This window comes from Heterodontus francisci, chromosome 6 (genome assembly GCF_036365525.1).
Source record: "Heterodontus francisci isolate sHetFra1 chromosome 6, sHetFra1.hap1, whole genome shotgun sequence".
Classification (NCBI taxonomy): domain Eukaryota; kingdom Metazoa; phylum Chordata; class Chondrichthyes; order Heterodontiformes; family Heterodontidae; genus Heterodontus; species Heterodontus francisci.
In genome coordinates this window covers 110,894,426-110,920,305 of record NC_090376.1, presented here as the reverse complement: position 1 = coordinate 110,920,305, position 25,880 = coordinate 110,894,426, and the positions used below count along the sequence as shown (strand labels likewise).

At 42.8% G+C, this 25,880-nt stretch overlaps 1 protein-coding gene across 3 annotated transcripts in view; it reads right to left on the bottom strand.

Moving 5' to 3' along the window:
• myo16 (myosin XVI) overlaps positions 1–25,880 on the bottom strand; it is an 878,535-nt gene that overhangs the window by 613,902 nt on the left and 238,753 nt on the right. For all 3 annotated transcript variants that reach the window (XM_068034136.1, XM_068034135.1, XM_068034137.1), the window contains one exon: positions 6,650–6,774. In XM_068034136.1, the coding sequence (XP_067890237.1) occupies positions 6,650–6,774 (125 nt within the window). The remainder of the gene's footprint in view (positions 1–6,649; positions 6,775–25,880) is intronic.

The window sequence follows — 25,880 nt, the reverse complement described above, 5'->3', positions numbered from 1 at the left end:
TATTTAGTGAATGCAAATCCCCAGAGCCAAGCGATCGCCTCCTCATTTGCTGAGTTTAAAGTGATTAGTCCACCTTTTAGTCTGTAGAGGGGACACTCCTCGGTAATGTGCAGCATTGCTTGTGTCTCTCCACAAATGCATAAGGGGTTTGTACTGAGACCCCAGTGGTGAAGGTTGGCTGTCTGGTTGCCTTGGCTTGTCCTGAATCTGTTTAGCAAGGACCACTTTCGCCATTCGGCAGATGGGGTTTGTCACAATGAACTTGTTAGTGACTTCTCGTGTTTCTCATTCCTTAATCCAAAGGATTACTAAAACATGACTGCATAAAAATCAGCACTGTGGATTAAATATTGCAGGGTATAACATGTTTAGAAAGATTGAGAGTGAAAATGGGGAGGTAGAGTAGCTGTAATTATTAGAGTTAACATAATGACTGTAGAAAAAAGTGACACAGCTATCGGTAAAACAGAAATGGAATCCATGTGGACAGACATAAAAGATAATAAAGGACCAATTACACTAATAGGGACAGCCTATAAACCACCCAATAGTGAAATGAAGGTGGAGGAAGAAACATGCAAACAAATTGGAGACATTAAGCAAAAAAACATAAAATAATGATCATGGGGGGAGTTCAATTATCACAACATTAATTGGCCAGAAGAGGTAGGTGAAGGGAATAAGGGAATGGAGTTCCTACCATATGCAGGAGACTCCTTTCTAGCCCAGTATGTAAGAAGCCCAAGAAGTGAAGGTTTGCTGTTGGATAAAGTAATAAGGAATAAACCCAAGCAGATAAGATAAGTAAATGTAGAGGTACATCTAGGCAGTAATGACCATAATATAATATGTTTTATGATAACAATTGAGAGGGACCAAAATAGAGTGAAGTAAAGCTGATTTTGAGGTTCTGAAAATAGGACTTGGGAAAATAAAATGGGCACCTATATTGGTACACAATGATATAGAACAGCCATGGGAAACATTATCTAAAACCATGTTCAACAGAGTCCAGGAAAAATATATACCACTAAAAAACAAAAAACAAACTAAAAGCCAATGTGTCACCATAGATGAATATGGACGTAAGGGAAAAACTGTGGAAAGAGACACATACTAAGTATACATGGACAGCAGGGAATAGCATGACAAGGGGGAATATGAAGAGATTAAGAAACAAGTCAAAAGAAAATTAGGAAGGCAAAGAGGATCTATGAAATTAAATTATCAAGGAACATAAAACAGAATCGCAAAATATTCTACAGGCACAAAAGTAAAAATAAAGTCAGGATGTGGTACAGGCCCAACATGTTCCCTCCAGGGTAATAGGTAGGAGCAACAAGCCCAGAGAACCATGGATGACCAGAAACATTCAGGGTACGATGAGTAGGAAAAGAGAGGCTTTTAGCAAATTACAAGGAGAGCAAATCAACGGAAGCACTAGTGGAGTACAGAAAGTGTAGGATGGAGTTTAAGAAAGCAATTAGGAGAGCAAAGAGAGGACATGAGAAAGCTCTGGCTGGTAAAAGTAGGGAAAATCCCAAGATATTCTATAAGTATATCAATGGGAAGAGGATAACCAGGGAAAGAGTAGGACCCATTAGGGACCAAGGGGGAAATCTGTGGGTGGAGCCAGAGGACATTGGTAGGGTGTTGAATGAATACTTCACATCTGTCTTCACCCAAGAGAATGAGGAAGTAGATATGGAACTCAGAGACAGAGACTGTGAGGTTCTTGAGCAAATTGTCATAGGGAGTATCAAGGTATTGGAAGTTTTGGCAGGCTTAAAAGTGGACAAACCTCCAGGTCCAGACGATTTGTGGCCCAGGATGCTGTGGGAGGCGAGGGTGGAGATTGCAGGGGCTCTGACCCAAATTTTTAATTCCTGTCTGGCCACCGGGGAGGTGCCAGAGGACTGGAGAACAGCTACCGTGGTCCCACTATTTAAGAAAGGTTGCAGAGATAAGCCAGGGAACTATGGACCAGTGAGTCTCACGTCAGTGGTAGGGAAACTATTGGAGAAAATTCTGAAGGAGAGAATCGATCTCCAATTGGAGAGGCAAAATTTGATTAGGAATAGCCAGCATGGCTTTGTCAGAGGGAGGTCATGCCTAACAAATTTAACTGAATTTTTTGAGCATGTGACCAGGTGTGTAGATGAGGGAAGTGCAGTTGATGTAGTTTACATGGATTTCAGCAAAGCCTTTGACAAGGTCCCACATGGGAGACTTATCAAGAAAGCAAATGCACAGGTTAACTTGATAAGGTGGATTCAGAATTGGCTTAGCTGTAGGAGACAGAGGGTGATGACAGATGGCTGTTTTAGTGACTGGAAGCCAGTGTCCAGTGGCGTACCACAGGGATATGTGCTGGGTCCCCTATTGTTGGTCATTTATATAAACGACATAGATGACTATGTGGGGGGTAGGATCAGTAAGTTCGCGGATGACACAAAGATCGGCCGAGTGGTTAACAGTGAGGTTGAGTGTCTTGGGTTACAGGAAGATATAGATGGGATGGTCAAATGGGCAGAAAAGTGTCAGATGGAATTTAACCCTGAAAAGTGTGAGGTGATACACTTTGGAAGGAGTAATGTGACATGGAAGTATTCAATGAATTGCCTGACACTGGGAAGTTCCGAGGAACAAAGGGACCTTGGCATGTTTGTGCATAGATCCCTGAAGGTAGAAGGGCAGGTTAATAGGGTGGTGAAAAAGGCATATGAGACACTTGCCTTTATCAATCCAGGCATAGATTACAAAAGCAGGGAGGTCATGTTGGAGTTGTATAGAACTTTGGTAAGGCCACAGCTGGAGTACTGTGTGCAATTCTGGTTGCCACATTATAGGAAGGATGTGATTGCACTGGAGGGGATGCAGAGGTGATTCACCAGGATGGTGCCTGGGATGGAACATTTAAGCTACGAAGAGAGGTTGGATAGGCTTGGATTGTTTTTGCTGGAGCAGAGAAGACTGAGGGGTGACCTGATCGAGGTGTACAAGCTTATGAGGGGCATGGACAGGGTGGATAGGGAGCAGCTGTTCCCCTTAGTTGAAGGGTTAGTTACTAGGGGACACAAAGTTTAAGGTGAGGGGCGGGAGGTTTAAGGGGGATTTGAGGAAGAACTTTTTTACCCAGAGGGTGGTGACAGTCTGGAATGCACTGCCTGGGAGGGTCGTAGAGGCGGGTTGCCTCACATCCTTTAAAAAGAACCTGGATGAGCACTTGGCACATCATAACATATGGGCCAAGTGCTAGCAAATGGGATTAGGCAGACAGGTCAGGTGTCTTTAATGCATCGGTGCAGATTCGATGGGCCGAAGGGCCTCTTCTGCATTGTATTATTCTGTGATTCCGTGATAGGAACACTAAAGGATGGACAGGATAAAATCATAGGCAGCCAGAGCAAAATAGAAGAAATATGAAATAATTATTTGCCTGGGAGACAGATTCAATGGACATGACACTGGAAGATCAGATTAGAAATTATACAATAAATTTTAAATAAAATGAGGAGAAATATTAAATTAACTACTCGAACTCAAAGAGAATAAAACCCCTGGTCTGGATGGGTTGCTTTCATGAATTTTAAAGAATCTAGAGAAAAGATAATTGAGGCACTACTACCCATATTTAATAGTTTGTTAGTAAAAGGTGTAGTGGTAGATGTTTGTTGGATCACTAGCGTTATACCTATACTTATAAAAGATGAAACATAGCCATGGAGCTATAGACCAGTTAATTTAATATTAGTGCTAGGAAAAATAATGGAATCCCTGCTAAAGGAGAAAATAGAAAAATATCTAAAAACCAAAAATACAACAATAAATAGTCAGCATGGATTTTTAAAGAGAAAGTATTGCTTGACCAACTTCATTGGATTATTTGAAGAAGTAACAGAGAGTGGACAAGAGTAATGCAGTAGATGTGACTTATCTAAATTTTGAAAAGGGGCTTTGATAAGGTGACATAAAATAGACTGATCAATAAGGTAAAGTCAGAGGACAAATAGCAAAGTGGATAGCTAGCTGGTTCCAAGATTGAAAGCAGAGGGTAGGAGTAAAGGGTAGCTATTCAGAATGGCAGAAACTGGACAGTGGGGTCCCAAAAGGATCAATGCTGGGACCACAGTTGTTCATAATTTATATTAATGATTTCGACTTTAGAATCAAAAAACACAATTTCTAAATTTGTGGATGACACCAAGTTGGGGGCAGGGTGTGGGGGTGTTGGGTTGGACGATAGTTAATATTTAGGAGGGCTGCAATAAATTCAGGAAGACATTAATAAACTTTCAGAATGGGAATATAATTGACAAATTATGATTCTATGCTATATTTTCTATGTAATTCTATGTTAGGTCTGTGGACTCATTTGCCAGTTGCCTCAGTGACATCCAAATATGCAACAAGACAGGATGATATGGTTCTTTATTTAAAGAGCACTCTGGAAATAGGTTTTATAAGCATGCTCCTAACTAGGTGAGTCAATTTCTGCAGTGCAGTGGAACCCCAAAGTTAACAAAATCCACAAATTAATTCGAGGGAGATTATTAAAGAAATGGATCAAATTTCTATACCCTCTTTCTCATCACCACCACAAACAAAAAAAGGTTAATTTTAAAATAATAGGTCATAGAGTCATAGGGCTGAATTTTATTCCCAGCCCGACGTCGGGTTCCATGGTGGGGGAGGGGGTGCTGAAGAATCGGAGTAGCAGTGGTCTGCCAAGGGACCCGATGCCAGGATTTCCGGGCCTGATCTCCCCGGTGGCTGGGAAGCTCTGTGGCAGCCCCTCCACCACTCTGTGACGAGACCCAAGTTTGCATATTTAAATTACATCTTTGCATTAATTAAAATGTAATTCACAGCGTTCTTACCTTCAGTTCCCGATCTTCAGTGTGATGTGCGGCACTCACGAGCCTTCACTTTCCCGACCAGGGAAAGCTGGCACCTCCGAGATGGGGAAGGGGTCAACTCTGCACTACGTAGTGTATGGGGAGGAAGGGATCAACTCTGCACTATATTGTGCTGTTTGCAGAGCTGGCAGCCTTTTAAACATGGCACTAGCACCTGATCCTTCATCAGATGACGCCATGTATGGTGTTGTCAAGGCTGCCCCCACTACAAGATTCAGGGGGGGTGGGGGGGTGGGGATGCCGCCATATATATGCTAAGTAGCTGCCGGATGCAAGATCATGGTGTGGCGGCAGCGTGGGGAGCATGTGTGGAGGTCACCATTTTCTTCACCTGCTGTAGCTCCCAGCAGCAGGAGAACAAGATCCAGCCCACAGTCATTTATGGCACAGAAGGAGATCGTTCAGCCTATCGAGTCCATGCCAGCTCGCCACAGAGCTATCTAGTCAGTCCCATTCCCCTATTTGATCCCCGTAGCCCTGCAAGTCTATTTCTCTCAGGTGGCCATCCAACTTCCTCTTGAGGTCATTGATTGTCTCCGCTTCCACCATCCTTGTGGGCAGCGAATTCTAGGTCATTACCACCCGCCCCATAAAAAAGTGCTTCCTCATAGTGTCCCTGCATCTTTTGCCCAAAACCTTCAATTTGTGTCCCCCCCAATAGTTAATAGGAACAGTTTTTCCTTGTCTAACTTACCTAAGCCTGTCATAATCTTGCACACCATGATCAAATCTCCCCTCAATCTCCTTTGTTCTAAAGAGAACAAACCCAGCTTTTCCAACCTAACCTTGTAACTAAAATCTTCCATCTCTGGAACCATTCTGGTAAATCTTCTCTGCACCATCTCAAGGACCCTCACATCCTTCCTGAAGTGTGGTGACCAGAACTGGACACAATACTCTAGTTGGGGCCTAACAGGAGCTTTATAAAGGTTCAGCATAACTTCCCTGCTTTTGTACTCAATGCCTCTGTTTATGAAGCCCTAGATCCCATATGCTTTACTAACCACTCTCTCACCATGTCCTTCCACCTTCAAAGCTCTCTGCACATGCTCCCCTAGGTCCCTCTGTTCCTGCACACTATTTAGGACTGTGACATTAAGTATATATTGCCTCTCCTTATTCCTTCTGCCAAAATGCATCACCTCACACTTGTCTGTATTAAATTCCATCTGCCACTTGTCTGCCCATTCCGCTAGCCTATCTATATCCTGTTGCAGTCAATTCATATCATCCTCACTGTTTGCCACACCTCCATGTTTGGTGTCATTGGCATATTTTGAGATTTTACTCCATATTCCAGGCTCCAAGTCATTTACGTACAGCAATAAAAGCTAAAGGGATTTCATTCAAACATTAAACTATTCAGCATCATCCCAAAAAATCCCACTAGTAAAATTATGGAGCATTTCAAATTTTGGATACATTTAGTGGCATTGAGCAACATCCCAAAAATTGTTGGACTCAATAAATTGTACAAAATTTTCCATACCTAGAACTTTCCCAGTTAGCCCCAAGGGCACTGCAGGCATTAGCAATGAACTGTGAAATCTACAAGCGTATTTGGATAACTAGGTATCCGCCAGGCATTATTATGTCAAAGGTTTATATTTAGACCATGCATATATTAAAGTATTGTTTTGTCAATAATACTACATCAAATGAAAATGTAAAAAGATCAGCCAAGACTGGCGGACTGAACTAGGTCGAAGCAATTGAAGGTATAATCTTACCAGTGTGACTCCTTCATCATTCATTAGATTGACATTTCCACCAGCTGCCAAAAGATTCCTAACATCTGTCAACATTTTTGAAGGACGCTGCATCTTCATTTGCCGTAAGGAATTTGTATCAACACCTGTATATAGTAACATTTGAATTAAACGTGAATAACCGGCATGTCCTGCAACACAATGACACAAAAGGAGAAAAAATGTTGCCTGTGATCTTATTGTAAGACCAACGTAGTTTTCAAGGAGATTACTAAACATCAATAACTTGCATTTATATAACTCCTTTATCATCGTAAAATATCCCAAGGTACTTCACAAGAGCTTTACTAAACAAAATTTGACACTGAGCCACAGAGGAGGATAATAGAACAGATGACCAAAAGCTTGATCAAAGAGATAAGTTTTAAGGAGCATCTTAAGGGAAGACAGAAAGGTAGAGAGGTGAAAATGTTTAGTGAGGGTATTCCAGAATTTAGGGGCTCAGCAGCAGAAGTCACAGCCACCAATGGTGGAGTGAAGAAAATTGGGATGTCCAAGAGGCCAGAATTGGAGAAATGCAGAAATCATGCAGATTTGTAGGGCTGGAGGAGATTACAACATTAGAGAGGGGTGAGGATATGAAAGGATTTGAAACAAGGTTGAAAATTTTTAAATCGAGGCATTTTTAGACCAGGAACCAAAGCACAGTGGTGATGGGTTAACAGGACTGAATGCGAGTTAGAATGAGGGTTTTAGCAGCAGATGAGATGAGGTAGGGGTGGAGTGAGGAGATGTTATGGAGGTGGATGTTGACGATCTTGGTGATGGGACACATATATGATCAGAAGCTCATCTCGTGGTCAAGTACGATGCCAAGGTTGCAAACGGTATGGTTCACGTTCAGGCAGAAGCCATTGAGAGAGATAGAATTAGTGACTTGGGAACAGAGTTTGTGGCGGGGACCAGAAACAATGGTTTCAAAGTATGATTTGAAGTCATGTCATTATATAACTTTCCTGGCTTCTATATTCAGCAAAAATAGTTTGTCCACAGACCGTGTCTGTAACAATTTTGTCTCAGCCATTTTATCTTGGATGTACATTTCTCTCCTGCAAAGCTGTCATCCAGGTTCAAGATGCAGCTGCTATAAACCTCAACAGCAAAGCGTTTAGAGGGTTTGGACTTTATCTTCTCAATCATAACAATGAATTATGATCTTTAACTAACATTTTGACTTGGTGCAGTGCACCTCTTGTTGGCCAGTAGTGAGGTAGCATCAAATGGGGTTGTGGTGAAGCTGGCAGCTCAGACCATGTACATCATCATCAATCAATTAACCTTCGGTCTCATAATTTATCATTGGATTCTCCACACTCAATGCTCTTTCATTGACTTGCTCTGTATGGCAGCTGCATCACTGCTTATAGGTCATGGATGTCATTGACCAGTTCAAGTATTAGCTTTTGATGCTGTTTTCTCCATCAAGGGGGCCACTGCCCTCCTTCAGGCTCCCATCTGGCTGAAGCCACTGGCACTTTCTGGAGTTGGAATTAACCGCTTCGCACTCAGTATTGACCAGGCACAAGTTTTTGTTATTCATTCACTGGATGTGGGCTTCGTTAGCAAGATCAACATTTATTCGCACACCATCCTGATTTGGACCTATATCGCCATTCCTTCACTGTCGCTGGGTCAAAATCCTGAAACTCCCTTCCTAACAGCACTGTTGGTGTACCTACCCAACATGGACTGCAGCGGTTCAAGAAGGTCGTTCACCACCACCTTCTCAAGGGCAATTAGGCATGGGCAATAAATGCTGGCAAAGCCAGCAATGCCCACATCCCATGAATGAATAAAAAAAATTATTGCCCATTCTTAATTGCTTTTGACAAGGATGCTGGTAAGTCGCCGTCTTGAACCATTGTAGTCATGTGGTGAAGCTACTTCTACAGTGCTGTTAGGTAAAGAGTTCCAAGTTTTTGACTCAACAAAATGATGGAACGGTAAGAGATTTACAAGTTAGGATGGTGTGTGACTTGAAGGGGAACTTGCAGATGACGTTGTGCCCATGCACCTGATGCGGTTGTCTTTCTAGTTGGTGGAGGTTGTGAGTTTGGAAGGTGCTGTCGAAAAATTATTAGCGAGTTGCTACAATGCATCTTATAGATGGTACACACTGCTGCCACTGTGTGCTGGTGGTGGTGGGAGTGAATGTTTAAGGGGTGGTTGGGCAATTAATCAAGTGGGCTGGTGGTGTCAAGTTGTTTGAGTGTTATTGAGCTGCACTCATCCAGGCAAATTGACAGCATTTCAACACACTCCTGACCGTGCCTTGCAGATGATGGCAAAGCTTTGGGGAGTCAGGAGTGAGTCACTCACCACAGAATACCTAGCCTCTGATTTGCTATTATAGCCACAGTATTTATTTGGGTGGCCCAGTTAAGTTTCTGTTCAATGTTGACCCTCCAGGATATAGATGGGGGATCTGGCAATGGTAATTCCATTGAGTTTCAAGGGCAAGTATTGAGACAGTCTCTTGTTGGAGATGGTCATTGCCTAGCACTTGTGTGGTGTGAATGCTATTTGCCACTGTTCAGCCTCAGTTTGAATGTTCTTCAGGTCTTGCTGCATGCGAGCATGGAATGTTTCATTATCTGAGGAGTTGCAAATGAAGGTAGTACCATCTACCGCCACTACAGTAGAATACTTAACATCTGAACTGACTGGACTATATACACTCCTGATTGACAGAGGGAGGAATTATACCAGACCTCAGCATCTGGAACATAGTGCAAAAGGGAATGCTGAGGCATAGCTCAGTTCTAACAACTTCATTTGTTGTCTTCATTGAAATAGTGTCACATAGAATAACACCTTACAGAGTATGACTTTCATGATTTATGTTACATAGGAACATAGGAGCAGGAGTAGGCTATTCAGCCCATCGAGCCTGCTCCGCCATTCAATACGATCATGGCTGATCATCTACTTCAATGACTTTTTCCCACATTATCCCGATATTGTTTTATGTCATTGATATTTAGAAATCTGTCAATCTCTGCTTTAAACATACTCAATCACTCAGCTTCCACAGCCCTCTGGGGTAGAGAATTCCAAAGATTCATCACCCTCCGAGTAAAGAAATTTCTCTTCATCTCGATCCTAAGTGGCTTCCCCCTTATTTTGAAATTGTCTTCCCTGGTTCTAGACTCCCCAACCAGGGGAAACATCTTACCTGCATCTATCCTGTCTATCCCTTTAAGTATTTTGTAGGTTTCAATGAGACCACCTCTTAATCTTTGAAATTGTAGTGAATACAGGCCCAGTTTCCCCAATCTCTCTTCATAGAACAATCCTGCCATCCCAGGAACAAGTCTGGTGAACCTTCATTGCACTGGACAATATCCAGGCTTGGGTTGATAAGTGGCAAGTAACACTCACGCCACACAAGTGCCAGGCAATGACCATCTTCAACAAGAGAGAATCTAACCATCTCCCCTTGACATTCAACGGCATTACCATCGCTGAATCCCCCACTATCAACATTGACCAGAAACTGAACTGGAATAGCCATATAAATACTGTGGCTACCAGAGCAGGTCAGGGGCTGGGAATCCTGAGGCGAGTAACTCACCTCCTGACTCCCCAAAGCCTGTCCACCATCAACAAGGCACAAGTCAGGAGTGTGATGGAATACTCTCCACTTGCCTGGATGGGTGCAACTCCAACAACACTCAAGAAGCTCGACACCATCCAGGACAAAGCAGCCCGCTTGATTGGCACCCCATCTACAAACATTCACTCCCTCCACCACCGGCGCACAGTGGCAGCATTATGTACCATCTGCAAGATGCACTGCAGCAATGCACCAAGGTTCCTTAGACAGCACCTTCCAAACCCGCGACCTCTACCAACTAGAAGGACAAGGGCAGAAAATGCATGGGAACTCCACCACCTGCAAGTTCCCCTCCAAGTCACACACCATCCTGACTTGGAACTATATCACCGTTCCTTCACTGTCGCTGGGTCAAAATCCTGGAACTCCCTTCCTAACAGCACTGTGGGTGTACCTACCCCAAATGGACTGCAGCGGTTCAAGAAGGCAGCTCACCACCACCTTCTCAAGGGCAATTAGGGATGGGCAATAAATGCTGGCCTAGACAGCGACGCCCACATCCCTGAATGAATAAAAAAAAACTCCCTCTGTGGCAATAATATCCTTCCTAAGGTAAGGGGACCAAAACTGCACACAGTACTCCAGGTGCAGTCGAACCAAGGTTCTATACAATTGAAGAAAAACTTCACTATTCCTGTGCTCAAGTCCTCTTGCAATAAAGGCTAACATACCATTAGCCTTCCTAATTGCTTGCTGCACCTGCATGTTAACTTTCAGTGACTTATTGACGAGTACACCCAGGTACCTTTGTACATCTGCACTTTCTAATCTCTTACCATTTAAGAATTACTCTGCACATCTGTTCCTCCTACGAAAGTGAATAACGTCACATTTTTCCACATTATATTCCATTTGCCATGTTCTTGCCCATTCACTTAGCCTGTCAAAATCCCCTTGAAGCTGCTTTGCATCTTCCTGACAACACACATTCCCACCTAATTTTGTGTCATCCGCAAACTTGGAAATATTACACTTGGTCCAAATCATTGATATATATTGTGAACAGCTGGGGCCCAAGTTCTGATCCTTGTGATACCCCACTAATCACCAGTTTAGTCCTACTCTCTGTTTTCTGCCTGTTAACCGATCCTTAACCCATGCCAGCATATTACCTCCTATCCCATGTGTTTTAATTTTGCTAACCATCCTCCTGTGGGGGACTTTATCAAAAGCCTTCTGGAAATCCAAGTATAATACGTCCACCGACTCTCCTTTATCAATTCTGTGAGTAACATCCTCAAAAAACTCCAACTGATTCATCTCATTCATAAATCCATGTTGACTATGCCTAATCAGATCATTGTTATCCAAGTGTCCATTTATCACATCCTTTAGAATAGATTCTAGCATTTTCCCTACTACTGATGTAAGGTTATCAGCTTACTTCTGATTTTGAAATAATTATTTGTGATTGAGTATGAGAGTATGAGAGTATCAGAGAGATTTTTTTCCTATTACATTTCACCGTTTTGTATCGCATTTCCCCATTTGCGATAAGTTCTATTGATTACTCTCTGTCCTCTTTTAGCCAGGAGAGTGTACAATCTGAGTATTAAATTTTTCCACAACCACTAACAATGTTGTTCCTGACTGACCAACTGGAGGCACACTGCAGACACTTCTAACTGTTAGTCCTTTCTTGGATTCAAATTTCTTTGGGAGTAAACCTGGGAATGCCACAAATAGGGCTCACTGACCTCTTGCCCTGTTCTCCAGCTTGTGTTCCTGTCAAAAAACTGCAGTGTGGTAGGGCGGCAACCCTACAGGATTGCCCTGGAGTCAATTTGCATAAAAGATTTGGACTCAGACATCAGAGGTACAATTTAAAAATTTGTGTCTGACACCAAATTGGGGGTATAATTAATCCTAAGGAAGATAACAATAAAACACAAGAACTTATTAATAAACTTGTAGACGTGGAGACAGGGTGTATAATTGGCAAATGAATTTCAATACAAGTAAGTGTGAGGGGATGCACTTTGGTAGGAAATATAAGGAAGCCACATAGTGTTTGCTTAATAAGAGTCTCAATGGGATAGAGGAGCAAAGGGATCTCAGAGTACAGATACACAAACCACTAAAAGTAGCAACACATGTTTATAAGACCTTTTAAAAGCAAACTGAGCACTGGGCTTAATTTCTAGAGGAATTGAATTAAAAAGCAGCTTTTATGTTATATTTTATGTTATGTTATACTTGTATTGAATCTTAGTTAGCCCATACTTGGAGTACAGTGCACAGTTCTGCTCCCCATATTAAAAAAGGATATAGAGGTACTGGACAAGGTGCAAAAAAGATTTAGACAGTGATACCAGAACTCAGAGAAGAGACATGTTAATGCTGAACAAGGTGGGGCATTTTTCTCCAGAAAATGGATGGTTTTGGGACGACCTGAAGATTATGAAAGGGTTTAATAAGTTACATGTAGAAATCGACCCAATTTTAACTCTGTACAAATGGATGGGTTTTGAGTGAGTTAAAATCTTGCCCAATGTTTCTACTGTGGGGTAGTGTAAAACTGAAGGTCGTAAGTATAAGATATGGGGAGCATAAATGCCGACATAGACAACTTGGGCCGCATAACTTGTTTTTATGCTGTAGACTATATGCAAGTTCATGTAAAGGTCATATGATAAAGCCTCCCAGTATATATCCAACAAGAGCTGACAACTCGATCCGGGTGTAGAGTCTCTCTGTTTTGTTGTTTTAATTTATAATAGTAATGTAACAGAATATCTTTCACCATCAGCTCACAACACGTTGAATATCATTTGACTTTTGCTGAAGTTTTATTGCCAGTATATCAAATATTTCATGAATAATCTAACCTCTGTTGCAGGATCTTAAAGCTGTATTATATTTTACAGACTGATTTTACTCTTCAGAAAACAACTGAAGCAGAGAAACATCGATTTTTTTGACAGCCTGCAACTGAAATAGTTTGATGTTTAAATTGCTACATTGATTGGACTGGCAGATTTCTTCCAATGAATTTCTACTTTCATTTTAATTGCTTATGTATAAATCATTAGCTTTGCGTTTGCACCAGAATTTAAATGTTCTTATTACAAATCTTATTGGGAATAGGCTGTAAAACTCTCATAAAACCAACACTTATAAAATTCTCCGATGACACAATGACATACTAGATTCAGAATTTACTCTAGAACAACATTAATAGTCTATTTATTGTGATTTCTATTGCAACTGGAAATTACTAGATTAATTAATTAATTGCCAAATTAAAGATGTCAAGACCTTGGAGATGGTCTGGAAGTGATTTAATAAAATGTTAGAAGGAATGAGGAACATTAGTTAGGTGCATAGCCTAGTAAAGCTGAAATTGTTCTCCTTACAGCAGAAAAGTTAAGGAGAATTTAATAGGGGTGTTCAAAGTTATGAGGGGTTTCGGTTGCTTGTCTAGCTTCCCCTTCAATGCATCTATACTATTCACTTCACTCCATGTGGTAGCGAGTTCCATATTCTCACCAATCTTTGGGTAAAGAAATTTCTTTTGAATTCCCTATTGGATTTATTATTGACTATCTTATATTGATGGCCTCTAGATATGCTCTTCCCCACAAGTGGAAACAATCTCATTGTATCCACTCTATCAAAACCTTTCATAATTTTAAAGACCTCTATTAGGTCACCCCGCAGCCTTCTTTTTTCAAGAAATAAAGAGACCCAGCCGGTCAATCCTTTCCTGATATGTATACCCATGCATTACTGATATCATCCTTATAAATCTTCACTGGACCCTCTCTCGTGTCTCTATATCCTTTTTATAATATGGCAACCAGAACTGCCTGCAGTACTCCAAGTTTGGTCTAACAAAGGTTCGATACAGGTTTAGTATAACTTCCCTACTTTTTAATTCTATCCCTCTAGAAATAAAGCCTAGTGCTTTGTTTGTGTTTTTTATGGCCTTACTAACCTGTGGCGTAGCTTTTAGTGATTGGTGTATTTGTACTCTGAGATTCTTTTGTTCCTCTACCTCACCTAGACTTGCACCTTCCATGTAATAAGTGACCTCCCTAATCTTCCTACCATAATGTAATGCCTCACATTTATCCGTGTTGAACTTCATTTGCCAATTATTTGCCCGTTCTGCAAGTTTATTAATGTGCTCCAGTAATTTGTTGCAATCCTCCTCAGTATTGACTATCCCTTCCCCCCCACCAATTTGGTGACAATTCTGGAAGCTGCCATGATGCCTTCATCCTCTGGCAATCGCAGGTGTCCCAGATTGTCATGGAGCCATAGATGGCTATTAGCGGCTAAGGCTTATCCCTTGAAGAGATGGCTGATGGCTCCTGTGCATAACATCCTGCTACGGAAGCTGAGAGGCACTACAACAGATGCCACCTGAGCACTAGGGTCATCACTGAGTAGGCCATCGGCCTCATGAAGATGAGGATCAGGTACCTTGACCGGTTGGGTGTCAGCCTCCGGTACACTCTGTCAAGGCCCAAACTAGTCAAAGGCATGAGGTGATAGCCAAAGTTCTAATTTTTGCATTCCGTACACCATCAACATTCTATGTTAGCAATCTGTCGAGATTGTAATTATGCTGAAGTTTTTACTTTTCATTGTGGTGGTCTGCTGTGCTTTCCATAATATGGCCCATCAAAGAGGTGTGGACTTTGAAGAGGGAGAAGCGCTGGAATGGCACAGCTCCTCAGAGGAAGAGGTGGATAAAGATGAGGGGAAGGAGGAGGAGCAGGCTGAAGAAGAACTGCAGAACAGTCCCCATGGATGTCACTGTGGTAGACTCAGGAGGCGGAGTGCTGATCAGAATGGCAGGGATGCAAGGGCCACTCTGATCCAGACACGTTTCACCTGAGTGAGACTCAGTCTGTAGGACATTTGGAGAGGACAGTCTCCTTCATCTGAGTGAGAGCAAGCATCTGTTAAGAACAAAAGTCAGCTACCTTCCAATGGCACAAGCACTTTAAGCCTCCAGAGTGTCCACATGACACACTCTTCCCTAACACACTCCTTTGCTTTGCTAACCCTTATTTTCTATTTTACTGTCTTTCACCATGATGAAATGGAATCACACAAGTCTGCCTTAGTACAGTTTGATAACATTTACAAAGGAAAACACAAAAGTGATCCACAAAGTATGCTCAAGGCAATTCCTACAAGTTGATCCCCCTGTGGCTGCAGACAGCTCACTAGTGCCTATCTGGGACACAGATGCCCATGGTGGAGGGCACCTCCAAAGGCTGCTGGATCAACATCATTGCAGGGACAGCTTCTGTAACAGGGTCTAACTCCACAGATGCTTCCTCCATCATAGGGGCCATGGAGATAGATAATGATGATGGATCCCTGTGAAAGGTGGCCCCTTCATCATCATCTGTCACCTCCTTAGCCCTTTCATGGCACCATTGATTGCTAGAGGGAACCACCAGCTGGACTTCACTCCAGTCAATGCTGCTAATTGTGGCACGAATTCCGTGAGCACTACCATGCATCCACTCTGAGTAATGCTGCTATAGCTCGCTGATAGGGGAGGCGGTGGCATAGTGGTAATATCGCTGGACTAGTAATTCAGAGTTCAGGCTAATGTTCTCGGGACATGGGTTCAAATCCCACCATGCCAGATGGTGAAATTTGAATTCAGTGAATACAACTAATGAATCTGGAATTAAAAAAGCTAGTCTAATGATGACCATGAAACCAGTTTTGTAAAAACCCATTTAGTTCACTCATGTCCTTCAGGGAAGAACATCTGCTATCTTTACCTGGTCTGGCCTACATGTGACTCCAGACCCATAGCAATGTGACTGACTCTTAAAATTGCCTCTGAAATAGCCTAGCAAGACAATCAGTTCAAGGGCAATAAATGTTGGCCTAGCCAGTGACGCCCACATCGCACAGAACAAACAAATTTTAAAAAACGAAATGAGGTTGGCCACTCTCTCAATGGAGGAGCTCATTTGCTCAAATCACTGAGACATTGTGGGAGCACATGAGATGAATGGACTCCTCCATTCTCATCCCATGACTCAGAGTGCCTCAGGTAACTCTGACATGTGGGCACACATCTGAAGTTGGTCCTCCAGGTAGAGCCACCTGTCTTCATGCTCTGAGGGGCCTGCCCATAGCGTACTCTGCCTCCCCCTACTCCTCCTGCTCTGAATTGATTTCAGCTTCCCCCTATTCCACCGTTTCTAATACCACGTGAGGACCCACCGAGGTGCAAGTGTCTTGCGCTGGTCGAGGGTGAGCATGAAAGATGTGACGGTGCAGACTATGGTTTCTTCCTGTAACTGTTCCACAACATGTTGGTCTCCAATGTCCCAATGGCTCAGCACTCTGGCCAGATCGAGGGACAACTCTTCAAAATGTGTTAGTGAAGCGAGCTGGGGAACCCCATCATTCAAACATGCCCTCTTGCTCTCCCTGGCGTTGTTCTCACGTTTCGCTATGAGGTGAAGAATGATTCTGTTAGAACAATGTCTCTCTCCCTCACCATTTTCAGCTTTTCATTTGCATAAGATGTTGCAATCTTCACTGTAGCCCACTCCCCAATAGAGCTTGGGGTATGAACTATGCTGCTGAGCACATATCTCTCCTATGGTCAGGGGAAGTCTATGCCCTTCAGGATGCCCCTCTCTTTTGCATTCTGATGACTACTGAACAGGGGACATGCCATCTGGGTCTATCTTTGGACTCACCTTTCCAAACCTGAGCAGGTCACTGAAATCTTTCCTGCCCTGGAAATAGTTCCTCCTCACCACTCCTCTGCTGCTGATCTCATGAGCCACTTCCAACCATCTTTCTTTGTCTGCCTTGCAGGCTTTCTTGTGCCGTGGCAGTGAAGAGGATATTTCTCCATGATGTTGCCACTCACCACCCCCCCACCCCACCCCCACCAGCAGCGTCACAAGTAAGGTGTCTGAAAAATGGGGGGCTGACCTGACATGGAGTCCACCCTACCCAGTGCCCTCTGCTCAGCTCCTTCTTCCATCATTGAGATGAACAGCAACCATAGCAATGGCTGGCACTCGGCCTTTAAATCGAGACCAGTGCTTCCTGTGTTCCACCTTCTTCCCATGCCCGCTGCCACTAATTGCACAACAAACGTGACTCTGGACCAGTTAAGTTGATCTTCAATTAAAATAGCAACAAATACGCATTGCTAAAGTGGTGTGGAGTTAGGACCCAGAAATGGACGTGATGTCAGTGTCCCCCAACCATGAAATTGAAATCCCGCCTAATATTAGTTTGCTGGGGATTACCAGCATGCTGACCACTTCCTCCACTGCAAGTATTGACACAAAGAACTACTACCCATGGGGATACAGTGGTGTAGTGGTAAAGTCACTAGACTAGTAGTAATCTGGAAGCTCAATCTTATGCACTAGGGACATGGCCATGAAAGCTGGTGGAATTTAAATTCAGTTAAATAATAAATACAATTAATCGATAAAAATCTGGCATTGAAAGCTAGTGTCAGTAATGGAGCCATGAAACTATCATTGATTGTCAGAAAAACCCATCTGGTTCACTAATGTTATTTGGGAAAGGAAATCTGCTTTCCTTACCTGGTCTTGCCTAAATGTGACTCCAGACCCACAGCAACGTTATTGTCTCTTAACCCTTTGAAATGGCCTAGCAAACCACTCAGTTGTCAAGGCAAATTAGGGATGGGCAATAAATGCTGCTCTTGCCAGTGACACCCACTTCCCATGAAAGAATAAAAAGTAATTATTTAGCATTTCCTTATTTTCATTGATAGTATCACTGTTATCTGTTTTTAAGGGGCTCACATTGCTCCTGACCACCCTCTTTTTCCTAATGTAATTGGAACATTTTTGCGTCAATTTTGATATCTCTTGTAAGTTGCTTTTCATACTCTCTTTTTGTAGCTCTTACTATCTGTTTGTCACCCTTTGCTGTTCTTTGTATCTTTCGCATTTCCCAGGATCTGTGATTTTTTTTTGTATTTTTGTATGCTAGTTTCATGTTGAATCTCATCTCTTGAGCTGTTTGTGGCTGTTTTCTTTGGCAAGTAAAGCTTCTGTCCCTTAGGGGTATAAAATGGATATGTATCATTTTAATTTAAGCCCCTTCCCCCCCCCAGGGCCTGATAATTTACATCCCAGAGTACTTAAGGAAGTGGCCCTAGAAATAGTGGAAGCATTGATGGTCATCTTCCAAGATTCTATAGACTCTGGAACAGTTCTTACAGATTGGAGGGTAGCTAATGTAACTCCACTATTTAAAAAGGGAGGTAGGGAGAAACCAGGGAATTACAGACCAGTCAGCCTGATGTCAGTCATGGGGAAAATTCGAGAGTCCATTATCAAAGATTTTATAGCAGAGCACTTGGAATACAGTGGTAAAATCGGACAGAATCAACATGGATTTACTAAAGGGAAATCATGCTTGACGAATCTACTAGACTTCTTCGTGGATGTAACTGGTAGAGTTGATGAGGGACAGCCAGTGGATGTGGTTTATTTGGACTTTCAGAAGGCTTTCGACAAAGTCCCACATAAGAGATCAGCATGTAAGATTAAAGCGCATGGGATCGGGGGTAATGTATTGCAATGGATAGAAAATTGGTTGGCAGAAAGGAAACAAAGAGTAGGAATAAATGGGTCTTTTTCCGAATGGCAGGCAGTGACTCGTGGTATACCGCAGGGTGCTCGGACCCCAGCTATTCACAATATACATTAATGATTTGGACGAGGGAACTAAATGTAATATCTCCAAATTTGCAGATGACACAAAACTGTGTGGGAGGGTGAGTTGTGAGGTGGATGCAGAGAGGCTTCAGGGTGATTTGGACAAGTTGAGTGAGTGGGCAAATGCATGGCAGATGCAGTATAATGTGAATAAATGTGAGGTTATCCATTTTGGTAGCTAAAACAGGAAGGCAGATTATTATCTGAACAGCTATAAACTGAGAGAGGGGAATATGCAACGAGACCTGGGTGTTCTTGTACACATGTCGCTGAAGGTAAGCATGCAGGTGTAACAGGTGGTAAAAAAGGCACATGGTATGTTGGCCTTCATAGCGAGAGGATTCGAGTACAGAAGCAGGGATGTCTTGCTGCTATTATACAGGGCCTTGGTAAGGCCACACCTGGAATATTGTGTGCAGTTTTGGTCTCCTTATCTGAGGAAGGATGTTTATTACTATAGAGGGAGTGCAGCGAAGGTTTACCAGACTGATTCCTGGGATGGCAGGACTGACGTATGAGGAGAGATTGAGTCAGTTCGGATTATATTTGCTGGAATTCAGAATAGTGAGGGGGGATCTCATAGAAACCTATAAAATTCTATCAGGACTTGACAGGGTAGATGCAGGAAGGATGTTCCCGATGGTGGGGGAGTCCAGAACCAGGGGTCATAGTCTAAGGATACGGGGTAAACCATTCAGGACTGAGATGAGGAGACATTTCTTCACCTAGAGAGTGGTGAGCCTGTGGAATTCGCTACCACAGAAAGCAGTTGAGACTAAAACATTGTATATTTTCAAGAAGGAGTTAGATATAGCTCTTGGGGTGAAAGGGATCAAAGGATATGGGGGGAAAGTGGGAACAGGTGACTGAGTTGGATGATCAGCCATGACCATAATGAATGGTGGAGCAGGCTCGAAGGGCCGAATGGCCTACTCCTGCTCCTATTTTCTATGTTTCTATGCTTGAACACCTCCTACTAATCTTTTGTCTTTTTACCCAGTTTGCTGTGGATAGTCTCTGCCTTTGTCAGTCTTACCCAAACCTAGAATCTCTGTAGCTGTTTCACATTTCTCCCTTTCAAACTCTACATTGAACTCAATCCCACTCTCTCTAAAATATCAGACTCCTTATTCGACTCCTGGTACTGGATGAGCAAAAATTTTCTCCAATTAAATATTGGGAAGACTGAAGCCATTTTCTTTGATTCCTTCACAAACTCAACTCCCTGGCCATTGGCTCTATCCCTCTGTAACTGTCTGAGGCTGAACCAGACTGTTTGCAACCTTGATGTCATATTCGACCCCAAGATGAGCTTCTGACCACGCGTCCACGTCATCACTAAAGTTGCCTATTTCTACTCCATAATATTCCCTGACTGCAACCCTTATCAGCTCATCTGCTGCTAAAACCCGCATCCCTGCTGTCATGCAGGCCACCACCTGCCAAGAATGAGGCATATTAATTTTGTCATATAAACATTGATTTTAAACTTGCTGGGAAGAAGAGAAGGCCTGTTACAAGGGCTGCCAGACACTCAGCTGACTAACAGACAGTGCTTGTGGAAACTAAAGGACCATTCCCTGACGCACTCAACCCACAATGGATTTTGATCACCAGACAATGAAGGTCTAAGGAAGAGCATTCCAGAGACTGCTAAGGTGATACAATCCGCAAAAGTCAGGACAGGTTAAACCAGCTGGTCACATGACCAACTGGCTGGTCCAGGGTTTTTTGAACTAGCCACAGAGTTTTTGAACTCAGAAAAGACTGTTTGCTCCTGGAGTGAGAAGACCTCTCCTGTCTGCTCCCATCTCTTTCTCACAAGCCTCTGGACCCACTGAGGACATATGAACTTCAAGAGAGAAAAGTCTCCCATATCGACAAGGTTTAAGGAGAATACTGGACCCCAACGAAAAGCAAGACCTCCCTACAGTCAAAGACGTTACAGCAAGCTCGAAGAACAGTACCCAAAACCATCTTCAGATATTGCCTCAAACTTTTCCACTTTATTTCTTCTACTCTTTTCTGAGTCTATCTGCATGTGTGTATCGTGCATGCATGCTAGCGTGGGTGCATCGTGTATTTATAAGCGTTAACTGAATTAGAGTTTAAGTTTAATGAAGTTCAACCTTTTTTCTTTAAACCTAAGAAAACCTGTTTGGCCAGTTTCTTTGCCTTATAATTGGAATTAGTGAACAAGGATTCACTAAGGGGGACCTAGAAAACAGTGAGTTTAAAATTAAATTCTGTTACGGTAAGACCAGGTGAAGGCTGAGAGGGGATCCTAAACCCTTTTCTCACCTGGTCGTAACACCGCCTTTGTTACCTCAAGAGCTGAATTTTCTAACACACTCCTGGCTGGCCTCCCACATTCTACCCTCCATAAATTTGACGTCATCCTAAACTCTGATGCCCATGTCCTGACTCATATCAAGTATCATTCACTCATCCTCCCTGTGCTTGCTGACCTACGTTGGCTCCTGGTTAAGTAAGAAGTAAGCAAGACCAGGGATGTGGGGGATCCTGCCAATCTTAACAGCAGGACTTCATTAACATTTTGTTGGGTGAAAGTGAAGGTCACACCCAAGCTCAGAGCTGGTAATACCTTTTTCCTGATATTCTTTGTCCTCTTGCTAATTCACTCCTTCACTATAATATAAGCATATGCTGCAGGACAATATTAACAGACAGTATACAGCTATGCAAGCACTATTTGAAGGGGTGTCTTGTAGCCAAATTATTAATCGATTTATCTCTTGTTTTCTAAATGCAACCCCACTGGTGGTCTGGACAACTTGTAGTCAAATGCCTTTGAAATGGGATCCTAATGCTTCAATTGCCTAATTCAGCAATAGAAACTTTCGAAGCATAGTCAATAAATACACCTCAACCCCTTTCCTTCTCCACCTTCGGTGAGAGACATGTTTTTCTTTCTATACACTTCTGCTTGTCCCCCTTCTGGTATGCATCACCCTACATTGAGGTCTATCTGTTTAGTTGCTCTGGATCATTTTAAATGTTATTTACTTCCCGTATGTCCCCCCACCTGCCCACATAGCTTGGTGGCAGCACCAATATTTCTAATATTTCAAGAAAGAACCTCCTCAAATTTATTAATGAATAAGGGACCAACAAGTACACACTGCTTTCCTGACAGAACTTTTTCCTTTGATTCCCATTTTCTGCTTTATTTGCCAACCAACTTCTAATCCAGTTAATTCATTTTCAATTAAATCCACAAGCACTATACTCCTTTAAAAGTCTCACAAGTGGAGCTTTATCAAATGCCATCTATAAATTATAATGAATAAGCAGCTTTCATCCACTTGTTTAATTATCTCTTGAAAAATTCCAACAGGTCAGCGATGTTTGACAAACTGTTTTTAAATGTAGATCCATGCTGATTACTCCTGTTGGCACTTGTGCTCTTTGGATGCTTCATCTCCTACGAAATGTGATTTCTGTGCTATAAATGATCACCTCAGAAGAACTAGTCATCCATCTTTAGTATCCAAAGATATTGAGAATTCAAAACTGGTAAGTCATATTTTTGGCACTTCAAAAAATTAGGATTAACAAATGTCACAAAGCACATGCTCAAATAACTATGGCTGATTCCCTGGTCATTGGCGGCAGCGAGGAGCATCACTCACAAAGGAGTGATAGTTGGGACACTGTGGGCATACAGTGTCTGATTTTCCACCCATTAATTTTAATGGATGAAATCAGGGTGACAGGCCTGTAATTTCCTGACCAGACCTCCCTGCAAGAGCTACTCATTTCCAAGAACATCTAATCCGGAGAACAGCCCTCATCTTGGAAATTGTTATAGGTTGGTTCAGATGCCTACCACTTTATTTAGTCTAGCCAGAGAGATTCTTAGTCTGCAGTCATTATTTCATGAAAGCTATTTACACTCCACACTAGCCTGTGTGATTCCTCCAAAAGCCATGCTGCATCTATACTCGAGTGTCTCTCACATGTGATCTCTTACATCATCCTGATAGGGGGTATCCTTTACACTCTCTCAAGATTAACCCTTTCAGACCCTTATACTACAGAAATAACACAGAAAAGCAGAGTTAACTTCTTTCCAGCACACTTATTGGGTGACAAATTACCCATGAAGAATTTTTACAAGAAGCAGATGTTTAAGGTGTACACTGGAAGTCACACTGACAGTACAAGCAGGATCAGAAGGTGTACAAAGGCCTTTAATAGTGAAGAACTGATATTTCATTATAATGTATATCTAAACTTGAATTTTGGATGTACTGTCCTTTTTTTGCCAGACTTCTTGTTTTGAAGCGGTTGGAGGCTAGTGTCTGGAGTTTGGCCTCTTTTTAGTGCCAATTCCCACTGCACAAAAATCAGAATGAATCTGTCTGCAACTACAGCACAATCATTCGAAGGCAATAGGAATAATACTTCAGCTTCCACTGTATCTATCCACTGTCCTTTTGTTCCCATTAAGAACAAGAAAACAATGCTTCAAATCATTCTGTTTCTTTCATGTAAATTCAGACCAATTTAAATTGCACAACTCATCTACTGCAAGATATATACAGCACTGAGGTGAGAACTAATTTTTCTTCAATGGCTGAAATTCAATAGCATGTCAATTAAGTTAAGACGTCAAATCAATTTTACTAGGGTTTAAACTAGTTTGGCAGGGGGATGGGAACCGGAGCCACGGATCAGTGGATGGGGTAGTTGTTGAACAGGCAGATACAGCGTGCAGAGAGTCTGTGAGGAAGGTTAGACAGTTGACAGGGCAAAGTTGCAGCCAGGATGATGGGTTGAAGTGTGTCTATTTTAACGTAAGAAGTGTCAGGAATAAGGGTGATGAACTTAGAGCATGGATCAGTACTTGGAGCTACGATGTTGTGGCCACTACGGAGACGTGGATATCTCAGGGGCAGGAATGGATGTTGGATGTTCCGGGGTTTAGATGTTTCAAAAGGAATAGGGAGGGAGGTAAAAAAAGTGGGGGAGTGGCATTGTTAATCAGGGATAGTATCACAGCTGCAGAAAGGGAGGTCGTCGAGGAGGGTTTGTCTACTGAGTCATTATGGGTGGAAGTCAGAAACAGAAAAGGGGCAGTCACTTTGTTGGAAGTTTCCTATAGACCCCCCAATAGCAACAGAGACATGGAGGAACAGATTGGGAGGCAGATTTTGGAAAGGTGCAGAAGTAACAGAGTTGTTGTCATGGGTGACTTCAACTTCCCTAATATTGATTGGAACCTCCTTAGTGCAAATAGTTTGGATGGAGCAGTTTTTGTCAGGTGTGTCCAGGAAGGTTTCCTGACTCAATATGTAGATAGGCCGACTAGAGGAGAGACTATGTTAGACTTGGTGCTTGGCAACGAACTAGGCCAGGTGGCAGATCTCTCGGTGGGAGAGCATTTCGGTGATAGTGATCACAACTCCCTGACCTATACGGTAGTCATGGAGAGGGACAAGAGCAGATGGGAAAATATTTAATTGGGGGAGGGGGAATTACAATGCTATTAGGCAGGAACTGGGGAGCATAAATTGGGAACAGATGTTCTCAGGGAAATGCACGACAGAAATGTGGAGGTTGTTTCGGGAGCACTTGCTGCGACTGCTGGATAGGTTTGTCCTGATGAGGCAGGGAAGGGATGGTGGGGTGAAGGAACCTTGGATGACAAGAGATGTGGAACAACTAGTCAAGAGGAAGAAGGAAGTTTACTTAAGGTTGAGGAAGCAAGGATCAGACAGGGCTCTAGAGAGTTACAAGGTAGCCAGGAAGGAACTGAAGAATGGACTTAGGAGAGCTAGAAGGGGACATAAAAAGTCTTGGCGGGTAGGATTAAGGAAAATCCCAAGGCGTTCTACACTTATGTGAGGAACAAGAGGATGGCCAGAGTGAGGGTAGGGACGATCAGGGATAGTGGAGGGAACTTGTGCCTGGAGTCGGAGGAGGTAGGGGAGGTCCTAAATGAATACTTTGCTTCAGTATTCACTAGTGAGAGGGACCTGGTCGTTTGTGAGGACAGCGTGGAACAGGATGATATGCTTGAACAGGTTGAGGTTAAGAGGGAGGATGTGCTGGAAATTTTGAATGCTATGAGGACAGATAAGTCCCTGGGGCCAGACGGGATATACCCAAGGATATTACGGGAAGTGAGGGAAGAGATTGCTGCGCCTTTGGCAATGATCTTTGCGTCTTCACTGTCCACTGGAGTAGTACCGGATGATTGGAGGATGGCAAATGTTGTTCCCTTGTTCAAGAAAGGGAATAGGGATAACCCTGGGAATTATAGACCAGTCAGTCTTACGTCGGTCGTGGGCAAATTATTGGAGAGGATTCTGAGAGACAGGATTTATGATTATTTGGAAAGGCATGGCTTGATTAGAGACAGTCAGCATGGCTTTGTGAGGGGCAGGTCATGCCTCACAAGCCTTATTGAATTCTTTGAAGATGTGACAAAACACATTGATGAAGGAAGAGCAGTGGATGTGGTGTATATGGATTTTAGCAAGGCATTTATAAGGTTCCCCATGGTAGGCTCATTCAGAATGTAAGGAGGCATGGGATTCAGGGAAAGCTGGCTGTCTGGATACAAAATTGGCTGGCCCATAGAAGTCAGAGGGTGGTAGTAGATGGAAAGTATTCAGCATGGAGCTCGGTGACCAGTGGTGTTCCACAAGGATCTGTTCTGGGACCTCTGCTCTTTGTGATTTTTATAAATGACTTGGATGAGGAAGTGGAAGGCTGGGTTAGCAAGTTTGCCGATGACACAAAGGTTGCTGGAGTTGTGGATAGTGTGGAAGGCTGTTGTAGGTTGCAGCGGGACATTGACAGGATGCAGAGCTGGGCTGAGAAGTGGCAGATGGAGTTCAAC